Source organism: Rana temporaria, chromosome 5 (genome assembly GCF_905171775.1).
Source record: "Rana temporaria chromosome 5, aRanTem1.1, whole genome shotgun sequence".
NCBI lineage: Eukaryota > Metazoa > Chordata > Amphibia > Anura > Ranidae > Rana > Rana temporaria.
This window is the reverse complement of record NC_053493.1, coordinates 51,455,093-51,469,297: the sequence shown is the minus strand read 5'-3', so window position 1 is coordinate 51,469,297 and position 14,205 is coordinate 51,455,093. Positions and strand designations below refer to the sequence as shown.

The window sequence follows — 14,205 nt, the reverse complement described above, 5'->3', positions numbered from 1 at the left end:
CCTGTCCCCTAATTTAGTCTGAGCATGCATGGATTTTTAACCGATGGACGTGCCTACAGACGATTGTTTTTTTTTCTATCGGTTAGGTATCCATCAGATAAATTTAAAACAAGTTCCATTTTTTTTAACCGCTGGATAAATAACTGATGGGGCCCACACACGATCTGTTTGGTCTGATGAAAACGGACCATTCTCATCAGACAAACCGATCGTGTGTACGCGACATTAGGGTCTCTGTGTGGCAGGAAAAATCTACACACAGTGGGCCAGATTCAGAAATGAGATACGACGGCGTATCTCCTGATACGCCGTCGTATTTCTGAGTGCGGTCGGTCGTATCTATGCGCCTGATTCAGAGAATCAGTTACGCATAGATATCCCTAAGATCCGACAGGTGTAAGTGTCTTACACCGTCGTATCTTAGGCTGCATTTTCTGGCTGGCCGCTAGGTGGCGCTTCCGTATTTTTATGCGAGGAATATGCAAATTAGTATTTTCGCCGATTCAGAAACGAACGACCGCCCGGCGCTTTTTTTTTACGTCGTTTGCGTTCGGCTTTTTCCGGCGTAAAGTTACCCCTGCTATATGAGGGGTATGTGCGACGTATCCTATGTTAAGTATGGGCGTCATTCCCGCGCCGAGTTTTTAAATGTTTACGTAGTTTGCGTAATTCGTTCGCGAATAGGGCTGGACCGTAATTTACGTTCACGTCGAAAGCATGATGATTTGCCGACATCATTTGGAGCATGCGCACTGGGATACGTCCACGGACGGCGCATGCGCCGTTCGTTAAAAACGTCAAAAACGTGGGGTCACTACTATTTTACATAGTACACGCCCCCAACCAGCCTATTTTGAATTAGACGGGCTTACGCCGGCGCAGTATAACCGTAAGTTTCAGCGCAAGTTCTATGTGAATACACAACTTGCTGCTCAAACTTACGGCGGCGTAGTGTATCTGAGATACGCTACGCCCGCTTAAAGATAGGCGAAGCTCTCTGAATCCAGCCCAGTATGTCTATTTCTTTGTTAGTATTACTGCTGTACCTCACATTTCAGGGGTTTCTGTATTCAGGCACAGTTGTGTCTCCCTCCCTGGTATCACATCTACTGAAAAAGATAACAGTAGTTTCCATGGTAATGTAATATCTCTGCTTCTTTATGATTTATTATTGTCTGATCTGCCTGTAGGTTATCCTATTACTGACTGTTTAATCTTAGACACAGTGGGCCGGATTCAGATAGATTCGTCTATCTATCTGCGGGCATAACGTATCTGCGATACGTTACGCCGCCGTAACTTAGGGCGCAAGTTCCGTATGCAGAAACAACTTGCGCCCTTAGTTACGGCGGCGTAACGTATGTGTGGCGGCGTAAGCCCGCCTAATTCAAATAGGGATGATGTGGGCGTGTTTTATGCAAATTCACTGTGACCCCACGTATTTGAAGTTTTTCACAAACGGCGCATGCGCCGTCCGTGGAATTTCCCAGTGTGCATTGCTCCAAAGTACGCCGCAAGGACGTGAACGTAAATGATGTCCAGCCCTATTCGCGAACGACTTACGCAAACGACGTAAAATTTTCAAAACTCGACGCGGGAACGACGTCCATACTTAACATAGGATACCCCTCATATAGCAGGGGTAACTTTACGCCGGAAAAAGCCTAACGTAAACGACGTAAAAAGATGCGCCGGTCGGACGTACGTTTCTGAATCGGCGTATCTACCTAATTAGCATATTCATCGCGTAACTATACGGAAGCGCCACCTAGCGGCCAGCGTGAATATGCAGCCTAAGATAAGACGGTGTAAGACACTTACGCCGGTCGGATCTTATGGAAATCTATGCGTAACTAATTCTCTGAATCAGTCGCATAGATACGACGGCTCGCACTCAGAGATACGATGGCGTATCCGGAGATACGCCGTCGTATCTCCTATCTGAATCCGGCCCAGTGGATTCATCTAACCAGGCATTTGTGACTGTCCATATAGGGAGTGGTTGGTCAATAAAAGAATAGTCAGTCATTGACTCAACAGGTGGGACTTATTGGTCATACAGTATACACCAGCACATTTTCCTTTTGGGACTTCTGCCACCTAAACCTGTCCACCTGCTGTTGCTTGTTCTGCTATCTCCCCACGTCCTCTTCTCTACCCGCTGTTTGTTCTACTATCTCCACAAGTCCACCTCTCTACCTGCTGTTGTTTGTTCTACTATCTCCCCTTTTTCCTCCTCTCTACCTGCTGTTGTTTGTTCTACTATCTCCCCTTTTTCCTCCTCTCTACCTGCTGTTGTTTGTTCTACTATCTCCCCTTTTTCCTCCTCTCTACCTGTTGTTGTTTGTTCTGGTGTTCCTCATGTCCCTCTGTCCACCTCCTGTTGTTGTATGGGTGTATCCCCACATCCTACTGTCCACCCACTGTTGTATTTTCTGCTGTCTATCCATATCCTCTGGTCTACCTGCTATTGCTTGTTCTTCTATTTCTCCATATCCTCCTGTCCACCTGCTATTTATTCTGCTCACCCAAATTCTCTTTTCATGTCTTGGTATGTGCACATTTTCTTTTGTATCCTCTGTGCAGAGGGTGCTTACCAGAGTATGATCATCACATCCCCACATATAAATAAAACTTTAAAAAAAAAAAAAAAAAAAAATATATATATATATATATATATATATATATATATATATATATATATATATATATATATATATCATTTTTATATATGTATATATATATATTTTTTTTTTTAAGTTTTATTTATATGTGGGGATGTGATGATCATACTCTGGTAAGCACCCTCTGCACAGAGGATACAAAAGAAAATGTGCACATACCAAGACATGAAAAGAGAATTATAAACAAATATATATATATATATATATATATATATATATAATTTTTATATATGTATATATATATATATATATATATATATATATATATATATATATATATATTTGTTTATATATATATGTATATATATATTTGGTGTACCTGGCTCTGCAGGGTGGGGGTCTCTATTCACCAGCGGCTCCTACATGGGGTGCACTACACCACCATACACAAACCAAAGTACCCCTAGTAAAGACTAGACTTCCAGTACAGCTCCCAACAACTTGTGATCAGACGTTAAAAGCAATGGTTACTGGGACATACTGGCCCGGATTCAGATAGAGATACGACGGCGTATCTCCTGATACGCCGTCGTATTTCTGAGTTGCGACGGTCGGATCTATGCGGCTGATTCATAGAATCAGGTTCCGCATAGATCTCCCTAAGATCCGACAGGTGTTAGTGACTTACACCGTCGGATCTTAGGCTGCAATCTCCCGCTGGCCACTAGGTGGCGTTTCGTTTTTTGTACGCAACGAATATGCAAATGAGGAGTTCCGCCGATTCAGAAACGAACGCCCGCTCGTCGCTTTTTTTTTTACGTCGCTTGCGTTAGGCTTTTTCCGGCGTATAGTTACCCCTGCTATGTGAGGGGTATCCTATGCTAAGTATGGCCATCGTTCCCGCGCCAAGTTTTGAGTTTTTACGTCGTTTGCGTAAGTCGATTCAGAATACGGCCGGACGCAAGTTACGCTCACGCCGAAACCAATGACGTCCTAGCGACGTCATTTGGAGCAATGCACGCTGGGAAAAATCGCGGACGGCGCATGCACTGTTGGATCGACGCGGGGACGCGCCTGATTTAAATTGTAGCCGCCCCCTAGCCGCGGAATTTGAATTCCGCTGGGGGATTTACAATACGCCGCCGCAAGTTTTGAGGTAAGTGCTTTTTGAATACAGCACTAGCCTCTAAAACTTGCGCCGGCGGATCGTAAATCAGATAGATTACACAGATCTAAAGATCCGCTAATCTATCTGAATATACCCCACTGTATATGTAAGCAAATCTGTGCAGAGAAAGGAGGAGCTGCTGGGAGAATGCTAGTGACAGGTCTGTGCAAGAAGCCCTCCATATATGTTGTCCTCTATACGTCAACCAGTGTCACAATAATAAAACCATCATTAATTCAATTATTTCTTTCCCTTAAATGATCTCTCACTTCCAGCAGTAGAGAAAAAAAATGTATTTCAGTATGGATCAGTAAACACGCCATGTTCTGTTTTACCAGAAAAAAAAAATACGTCATTTGCTTTCTGTACAAGCCTGAAATACAAATGGCAAAAAATAAATAAAAAATTGCTGGATTTCATCAGCTAAAAAATTGTCAGGCTACAGAGATTTCTGCCTCAAAACATTTCCAATAATGGAATCTGACAGAAAAAAAGCAAAGGAACCAAATGAACCTGTAAATACCTTTAGATATCGTCTTGACACAGTAACACGGCACAGGGAGAAGGCTGGGACACAGACTGTGCAAAAGCTTTCTGAAAATGTTAATTTGTTTTCAAAAACTGACTGAGCAGGTGCTATATTCAAAGTAGTACAAGGTTTTGCATTTAATTATGTGGAAAAAACACAGCATGACAACTGTACACAGGCAGCAAATCCAAGTACCCCTTAAAATAATGCATTTCTATTGTGGCTTCCAAGCTCTCCTTTGCAAATTGTAATCATTGGTTGACCATAAGCAGCAGAAAATTACAATAATCTCAGTAGGCGAGGGTGTTGCACTCAGACGGACAGCTTTTCATTTTTAACCAACCTTGTTATTGTTTATTGTAGCACTCACTAAAATTGTAATACTACAATACTATATAGTAGACACATACATAGGGATTCCCAAAGTGTTATTAATACAACAGCTAAAAATCCACAGCAATTCCCCATATTTGGGGTTGAAATTGTCCTTACCAAACAAACAGCAGCCCTAGGTAAATATGTAACAACCTCCAAGGCTGCCTTCATCCATTCTTTATGGTTCCAATGTGGCTGCATACAGAAACATTTAAGAAAAGGTGCCTCTAATGCCGCGTACAGACAGTCGGAGATTCCGACAACAAAACTGATTTCGTACAACATGTACGACAGCACTATTAAAGAGAAGTTCAATACTAGCCATGTTAATAGAAGTTTGGTGAGAGACGATTCGCACTTTTCAGCCTCGTGCTTTACAGCGTGACAAATGTGCTATCTCCATTACGAACGCTAGTTTTACCAGACCGAGCGCTTCCGTCTCGTACTTGATTCACCACAATTTCATGTCACAGGTCATATACATTGTGACAAGACTAATCAAAGCAACAAGACACAAAGTAGTGATACTGCATCAGCAAAGTCTCTCCCAAGCAAAGATTTCAAAGCACCTTGAGGCGATTTAGTTTGCGTTTGTAGTGTTATACAAGTTACTCCTTCATTTATTCATTCAAAGCAGACTGGGGCTTCAAGATGTGCTGTTCAAGCTCTTTTAAAGAAGCAAAAAGAAATGGGCAACGTTGAGGACAGTAGACGCAGTGGTTGGCCAAGAAAAATTAAAGCAGCCGAAAGACACATTGTTCTTACTTCCCTTCAATATCGGAAGATTTCCAGCAGTGCAATTAGCACAGAACTGGGGGAAACCAGTGGGACCCAGGTACACCCATATACTGTCTGGAGAGTCTGGACAGAAGTGGTCTTCATGAAAGAATTGTAGCCAAACATGGAAACAAGCACCTCAACTATGCACAAAACATAACTAGGGTGCAGAAAAATTGCAGCAGGTGTGCTGGACAAATTAGTCACATTTTGAAATATTTGACTGTACTAGGAGGCAGTTTGTTGGCCGAAGGACTGGACAGTGGTACAATAATGAGTATCTTCAGTGAAGCATGAGGTAGGTTCCTTCCAAGTTTGGGGCTCCATGCTGATGTCCTCAATGCTGAGAAATACAGGCAGATACGTATTCATCATGCCATACCATCAGGGTGGTGTGTGATTGGCTCTAAATTTATTCTGCAGCGGGACAACAACCCCAAACAAACAGATAATTAGCTGGATTCAAAAAGACGCGCCTAACGTTAGGCAGGCGTAGCCTATTTCATATACGCTACGCCGCCGTAAGTTAGAGAGGCAAGTGCTGGTATTCACAAAGCACTTGCGTCCTAAGTTACGGCGGCGTAGCGTAAATGTGCCGGCGTAAGCGCACCTAATTCAAATTGTGAAGAGGTGGGTGTGTTTTATGTAAATAAAGCATGACCTTACGTAAATGACGCTTTTATCGAACGGCGCATGCGCCATCCGTGGACGTATCCCGGTGCGCATGCTCCAAATTACGCCTCATAGACTCATTGGTTTCGACGTGAACGTAAATTACGCCCAGCCCCATTCACGGACGACTTACGCAAACAACGTAAAAATTTAAAAATTCAACGCGGGACCGACGTCCATACTTAACATTGGCTGGGCCAGCTTTTTGGTGGACTAACTTTACGACTGAAAATGCCTTACGTAAACCGCGTATCTTTACTGCGACGGGCAAGCATACGTTCGTGAATAGGCGTATCTCGCTGATTTACGCATTCTAGGCTCCTAGCGGCCGGCCTAAATAGACAGCTAAGATACGACTGCGCCCGCAGTCGTATCTTAGCTAGATTTAAGTGTATCTCAATTTGAGAATACACTTAAATTTACGACGGCGCAGATTCAGAGTTACGACGGCGTATCTACTGATACGCCAGTGTAAACCTCTCTGAATCTGGCTAAATGTCTTTAAGAACTATCTTCAGCTTAAAGAAGAACAAGGAGACTCTTACACGAAGAGACAAAAGGATTTAAGGCAGCCTACATCCACAGGAGGTCTGTGGTTAGTTCTCCAAGATGTTTGGAACAACCTACCTGCCAAGTTTCTTCAAAAACTATGTGCAAGTGTACCTAGAAGAAGTGATGATGTTTTGAAGGCAAAGGGTGGTCACACTGAATATTGATTTGTATTTTTCTTCTGTTTCCTTACTTTCCATTTTGTTAATTGATAAAAAATAAACTATTAACACTTCTATTTCTGAAAGCTTACTTAATTTACAGCATTTTTTCACAGCTGCCTAAAACTTTTGCACAGTAGTGTATATATACTGTGTATTTATATAAATCTGTACCAAGAGTTTAATTTGAAATTCAACTATCTTCATCATCTCAAATTTTGTTACCCATGTTTTCTGAAAAAATAAAATAGTCAGCAAAATCTTACCATTTCCATTTTGATGGAGAACATTCTCCCTCATGGTCCTTTCTCTCAAAAAATTTGCAGTACTTTCAGGGTTCAGGTCAGTGGTCAGAATAATATCATTCAGCTTTTGCTGTAATTTTAAATAGTTCTCAGATAGCTTTGAGATCTAGAAAAAATAGAAATATAGAGACATACGTTGACTGAGCAGCGATGTAATGTGAGCATTTGCATTTACATCCACTGCTAATGTTACAGGTTAATTTACATTCGACACCAAAGTGCAGGGGCCATTTACACTGACCATCAACATAACATTGAATTTAATGAAGGTGGGCTGTGCTATGACCATCAGAGTAAAGGGGGTGAGAATAGGAAGGGTGTATACGCTAGCACAGAACACCAGTAAGTAGGATGCATAAAAGATGTTCAGTTACAAAAGGGCCTGTAAGACCCCATTCAAATATAGTGTTGCGGGAATTCGTTTTTTGGCTTGCGATTAAGAAAGAGCAATTTACACGTTTTTCTGCCTGTTGCTCATAGGGCAGCCCATTCACTTCAACTGGCTGCCCTATGCATGTTTGGGTGCCAACACCTACTCCTTTTTGGGCAAAAAGCTTAGTGTGATTTTTAAATGGGTGTTTTGCAGCAATTGTGGCAGAATCTCAATGCATTTGGGATGCCATTAAGAATAATAGCACCAAAATACGCATTACATGATTTGGAACCACTGCGATTCTGCCGGCGATTCCAAATTGTCAAGTGGGTCCAATCGCCTCACATGACTTTACATGACCTAATCATCCACATTCACATTTGGATGATTAGGAATAGCAAGCAGAATCAGCACAATTCTGCCCCAGATTTCAAATTGCGGCAAACGCGGCAAAATGCGCTACGCACGTTTGGGTGCCATTTATCTTGATTAGCACTCCAAATGAATTGCAATTATTCTGTGATTGTTTGGCAACAAAAGCATTCAATAGGCTGCCCTATGTGCGACATGCAGAAATTCATGTGAATCGTGCTTCTGAAAACGCGAGCGGGAATCCGCATTTCTGCTACACGATAGGTGAATGAGACCTTGATGTCACATCCAGGCGATACATGCATGATACCTAATTAGCAGATGTTATCATGATCTGTAAGGCATTAGCTGCAAATTACATTGGTTTGTGTGCATGGGCAAATGAGGGTGAAAAACTGATCCTGCAGTCATTCCTGCACATCATATTTATCTATGGCACCCAACACAATTAGGCTCAATAAACATGGCCTCCTGCAATAATTGCTGCCTCCAGCTGCAGCAATAATAAGTGCATATGCACTAAGAGTTTTCCCTTAGTCCCCCTGCAAGTCCCACAGATATCTGTCAACCCTGTCATTGAAGCCCACCTAAGCAGCCTCCTGTAATAGTGTACTGCACTGTTCTTAAATTCATACCAGTTATCACCCTCATGTAGGCTATGTTTTCTTGCAAAAAACTGTGTTGAAAAAATGTTACACAGCTATTGGCAGTCACTGCTGATTTACAAGCCTGTACCTTGTCACCTGACCACATCTAGCTCTGTCCACTGCTATCTGGATTGACAGTACTTCAGTTTCTGTAATGCTTCAACTGTGAGCTGCAGTGTCTGGGAGGGAGAGCGTGTGAGACACAAATGAAGGAGGAGTTGGCTCAGTCAGGGAAGTAAAAGCAAGTTCTTGGTTTACCAAGGCTTGTGCACAACACAGTGACAGGGTTTTGAACTTGTTTAGACCTTCATACTGGAGCCTTTCGCTGTACTTTAAATCATGCACTATTATATGTAAAATAGCCCAAAAAGTGGCATAAGCTTAAAGCTTATATTGTCATATTATAAGAGAATCTCACGAGAAACAACATTTTGTTGGAAATACATGATTTGAAAGTTATGAGGCAGAACTGTTCGGAGCCATTTCTTTCATGGCAGCATAATTTAGGAAAATAAGATGAGCAGACACACAAAGTGGTAGAGAGACAGGAGAGTATGGTGCAGTGAGGGAGTACTAGTGAGATAATGAAGCAAAGGGTAAAAGTAACACATCCTTGTCAGATGCAATGAATAGAAATCTAGGGAAAGAACATGAGAGATATCAGGGCAGGTATAAGAATAAGCAAAGCCCTAACTAAAAATAACGGCATGAATGTGCAGTAAGTTAGCTTAAAATGGATCTGCTGGTCTAGATCATATACAACAATATAAATCCTGATACTTGTGCAGTTCTTGGCTGTGTTCACTAATGTCTGACACAGATTAGCCCCCTGGTGCAGCAAATCACAACTTGCGACTTTGTACAGACAGAAAGGACCACTAGTTAGCAATACCTTCAGTTTTTTTTTTACCATTGGATAGATCTGTGATTTTTTTTTATACTATCGCCATTACCATATGGTAAGTATGGTTATTGGTTTAGGATAGGCACTATAACATTCACCTAACCAGAGAACCGTTTTCTGTGCTCACTCTTTTCTGACGTCCAAGAGTATACCCACGAAGCGTCACCTAACATTCAGTAAGAATTCCTCAGTGTCCATCAACAATGCTGTCATTGGATAGTGGGGAAAAAAGCAGAGTAGGGCATAGCCCTGAAGATGGGTCTTACTTAAGACATTAGAGTGTCTAATGATAGAATACTCTCATGGTGGTCCAAGCACATGGAAAAGGGTTTTGGTTTCATGAAGAATTGTAGTGCTTACTCTATTTCCATGATACCTTTGGTGAGTTCCTACCTGCTCTGTGAAGAATGCAAGATCTTCAATATCCTTTAATGCATTCTTTTTCCTGTTGTTTCCTTCCTTGGGCTCTGTGTTGGTTTTATTTTGTAGTTTTCCTTCTTTCTTTAGTCTCTCCCGTTCTTTGCACCCTCGATAGTTACTTTGTATTACCACTGCCGCCTTTGCTTCATCATCTTGGGTTTCCGGATGTTTTTTACTGTTTCCATTGGGCTCTCCATTGCTCTGAGATATTTTATGGCCAACCTCTGAGTGGCGATTATTTTGGACATTCACATCTACAGAATGGTTCTGGTTCTGGGGTTGACTGTTGGATGATTGAGTTGTTTTTTGGGTTGTATTTTTCTGTCTCTCTTCTTGAAGTTTCTTTCTGTCTCGGTGGCCACGGTAGTTGCTCTGGATGACTAAGGCAGCTTTATCTTCTTCTTCATTACTTTTCTCAACATCTGAATTTTGTACTTTCACATCTACAGAATGGTTCTGGGGTTGACTGTTGGATGATTGGGCTGTTTTTTCGGTTGCATTTTTCTGTCTCTCTTCCTGAATTCTTTTTCTGTCTCGATGGCCACGGTAGTTGCTCTGGATGACTAAGGCAGCTTTGTCTTCTTCCTCGTTACTTTTCTCCACATCATTTTGTTTACTTTCCTGCTCAATAGTTTCTTCTTTAGGAAGAACTGAATTGCCTATTTCTAAATTTAAATTGTTCTGTTCTTGAATTTGTTGGCGTTCAGCTTTTATTTGCTTCCTCTGTTGGTGGCCTCTAAAATGGCTTTGGAGGACAACAGCGGCATCCTCTTCACTTTTTTCATTCTTAGGATCCTTGATCTCTACTTTCTCTTCTGGAGGATCATTTGTTGGAGTATCATTTGTGTCTGTACATTGCTTTCTCTTCAGTGATTCCCTACCAAAACAGTATATTATTAGACATAAGCAATGGGCGCGAATGAATGTACTTTATATAACAATTATGACAAAAGAAAGGCCTTGGAGGAAGTGTCTGAACTAAGTTCTCCCAGGTGAGGGTGGAGGAAGTCACAGCATGAGGTGATTGCACATATGCACAATATACAGTATGATAAGCTATGCACACAATCATTAGGTAGTTCCAGAGGCGTCTCTAGGGGGGGGCCAGAGGGGGCCCTGACCCCCCCAACATTATGCTGTGCCCCACCATGTGCCCCCCCAAAAAAAATTTTTTTTTTTTTTTTTTTTTTTTTTCCTTTTTTTTTTTTTGGGCCACCGCTGGAGTAACAGTCTCTCCTGAGAGGGAGAGCGTCCCCAGTCAGCTCTGCGGGGCATTCCTCCCCCCTCCCTCTGCTCGCTGACACTGCATAATGCGAGCGTTCACACAACCACAGCCGCCCGGTCTGCTCCTTCCCCTGCATCGTCATTGGCACGGAGAAGAGCGAGTTGCAGAAAGGACTCCATGAGCACTGTGGGGGAGGGGGGCCCAAGCCTTCATCTCAGTTACTGAAAAAACAGACTGATTTCTCCCGTCCTTAGGACAGGAGAACCAGCCTGTAAATTCCGAGCGTGGTGACTGCAAGCTGAGCCAAGTGTCAGTCTATGACACTCTTTTACAGCCCAGCGAGTCTAGCCACCCCCCCACTCTCCTCACATACGAGCAGGGAGGAATAAAGCTCCTCCTCCTTCTCCTTTCAGTCCCACCCACACTATCTCGGTGTGCTGTATCTGAAGAGAGGGGATGTGTGTTCAGGAAATATGAAAATCAGCAGCATGTGTGTGAATGATGCCTGAGATTCTAGCCTGGACCGTGGGTATGTGTGTGCACTGCAGACTGCAGTACACTGTAATCACTGAACTGCATTATCTCTATCCCTTCTCTCCCCCATCTGTCTCCCTCCCCCTCTCCTGTTCTTTCAAGACATTCACAATTTACTTTCTGTAACGGTCACCACCGTTTACGATATTCCAATCCATCGCCCCACGACAGGTTATCCGACAGTCCGACAGACATCAGACACGACCCATTTCATTTCCCAGAATAAACGAGACAAAACAAGCTCTGGTACTGGCTCCAAAATGAATGAATGAATCCTTTAATGGTAACTTACCTTTGTTATATACAGTACAAGCATGTTACAGTTAATCACAGGGACAAAGACACACTCCACCCACACATCACACAATGGGGGGGCTTCATACACATTCTTTTAGATAATAACATTCCGATGAGTTAATTACTACTTATTACCCAGACGGTCTGGCTCCGCATTTAGAGGGGTTAATTACTACAGCTTGACAAGTCACATTCCACATCTTAACAGTGTCATTAGCATACACAATGAACAGGTCTTAGGAGCAGACCTAATTAGCACAATGGACACAAAACAGTATTAGCATCACACAAAGGAATGTCTAGGAGCAGACTCAATTAACACCTCAAAAGCATGTGTCCCCCCATTGAATGAAAACACTCTATTGACCTGTCGGAGTCAGACTTTAACAACTTGTAATATTTCAAGATATCCTGCAATACATGAATTATCAGTAATGTCCCATCTCATGTAATTTATAATTATCATTTCTCAGTCACCCTATGCCCAAAAGGGCATAGTGACGCTGGCACAGGAGTAAACCCCATCCTTCAAAAGTCTCTGGGTGTCACGGGCCATTCTGTTACACTTTCACTTTCGGTTAGGCAGGTAATATACAATGCAAATTTTTTTCCTACATCCACAGATTGCAGGAAAGAAACTTGTATGATTCCCCCATCAACACAAACAGTGCTGAAGGGAATATCCCTCCTGCCCAGCAATTGTATTCTATACAGCAACCACTGGTGATAATCATAAGAGAATCTGCTCATTAATGGTTCAAATCTCAGCCAGTTCCTGCTGAACCAGCTGAGATTTAAACTGTCTATGGCTGGTCTTAGCTCTTAGGCAGCCCATACATTGATCACTTTTTTTCATTCAACTATTAGGTTGAATAAAAAAAAAAAGAAATGATCCAATTCCCCCATCTACACATTATAGGTGGATGGGGGAATCGTCCCAGTGTGGACCAGTGCTGGAACAACCAGAGTTATTGTCCTGTCCCGGCTATTCACAGCGCTGGTCTCTGTCTCCTTGGCAGTGGCGGCAGGACATTGGAACCCAGAGCTGGTTACTTTATGGGGCTGATGTACAGGAGGGCCAGCACAATTTGTTGTTAGAGATGGGATGGGCATGTTCAAAATTCCACATGCCAGAGCCTGCCAGGAAGCCCACACTGCACAGCGCTAATCACAGGCAGTGAGACATTTCCCGGTCCGCAGCTGCACAGATCAGGAAATGTCTCACTGCCTGTGATTAGCGCTGTGGAGTGTCGGCTTCCTGGCGGGATCGGGCATGTGGGATTTCAAACACATCCGAGCCCATCTCTATTGGTTGTAGACAGTTGAGCTCCCTGCAGGTTGCTTAGCAGCAGTGGCGCTTCTCTGACATGCTGATCGTGATGCAATCCAGGTGATGCTCTTAGTCAAATCCTAGTCATAAATATCAGAGATTTTATTGATCAAAGCCCACACTTTACAGGCATAGAGCCCACATGGCTGCGGAACATACGTTTGATTATATATATATATATATGTGGTTGTACTCTTGATGCTAATAAATACTGTGTTTATTAGATCTGACTGGGAGCATCACCTGGATCACATCCCGATCAGCATGTCAACAGAGAAGGTTATACAGCATTACTGCTGCTAGGTGACCAGCTGGGGGCTCGACTCTCTATAACCAATAGTGCCAGCCTTCCCCTGCATGCACCCATAATGTCACCAGAACTAGGTCCTAATAGACTGCCGCCGCTGCCAAGGAGACAGACGCCAGACCAGCGCTGTCAATAGCAGGGACAGGACAGCTGGGGAACCCCACAGTGGCAGAACACCAGGCCCCGGTGGCAAGACAACCTTTGCAACCCTGAAAGTTCTCCCACTGCTTTGGACCCTTATGTTTTCTTGGTGTGCTGGTGACATATATCTCTTGTTTTCTGCCACCCTGGGGGGCCCCAGTATAAGAGGAAGGGAGCTCACGACAGAACATGTAAAAGGACCCGTTGTGGGATCATAGTAAAGGGCCCCAGGAGATTTTATATATATATATATATATATATATATATATATATACACTGTATATATATAAAATTGCATTTTATAGTTGGCCCCCCTACTTTTTCCCCTGTCCCCCCATGTGCCCCCCCTAAATATGAAAACTGGAGACGCCACTGGGTAGTTCCACAGTAGTTAGGATTTGGTAATATGAAACAGGATTCATTATAGCTAATAAATCACTCAGAACTAATTATTGTCCAAGTTAAGCATGCATAATCAAGTAATTGCTAATGAGC

At 42.8% G+C, this 14,205-nt stretch overlaps 1 protein-coding gene across 4 annotated transcripts in view; it reads right to left on the bottom strand.

Moving 5' to 3' along the window:
* The window catches only part of MYO3A (myosin IIIA), a 245,134-nt gene that overhangs the window by 49,763 nt on the left and 181,166 nt on the right, over positions 1 to 14,205 (bottom strand). For all 4 annotated transcript variants that reach the window (XM_040352539.1, XM_040352538.1, XM_040352541.1 and 1 more), the window contains 2 exons: positions 9,850 to 10,753; positions 7,122 to 7,266 (listed from right to left, as the gene is read on the bottom strand). In XM_040352539.1, the coding sequence (XP_040208473.1) occupies positions 7,122 to 7,266; positions 9,850 to 10,753 (1,049 nt within the window). The remainder of the gene's footprint in view (positions 1 to 7,121; positions 7,267 to 9,849; positions 10,754 to 14,205) is intronic.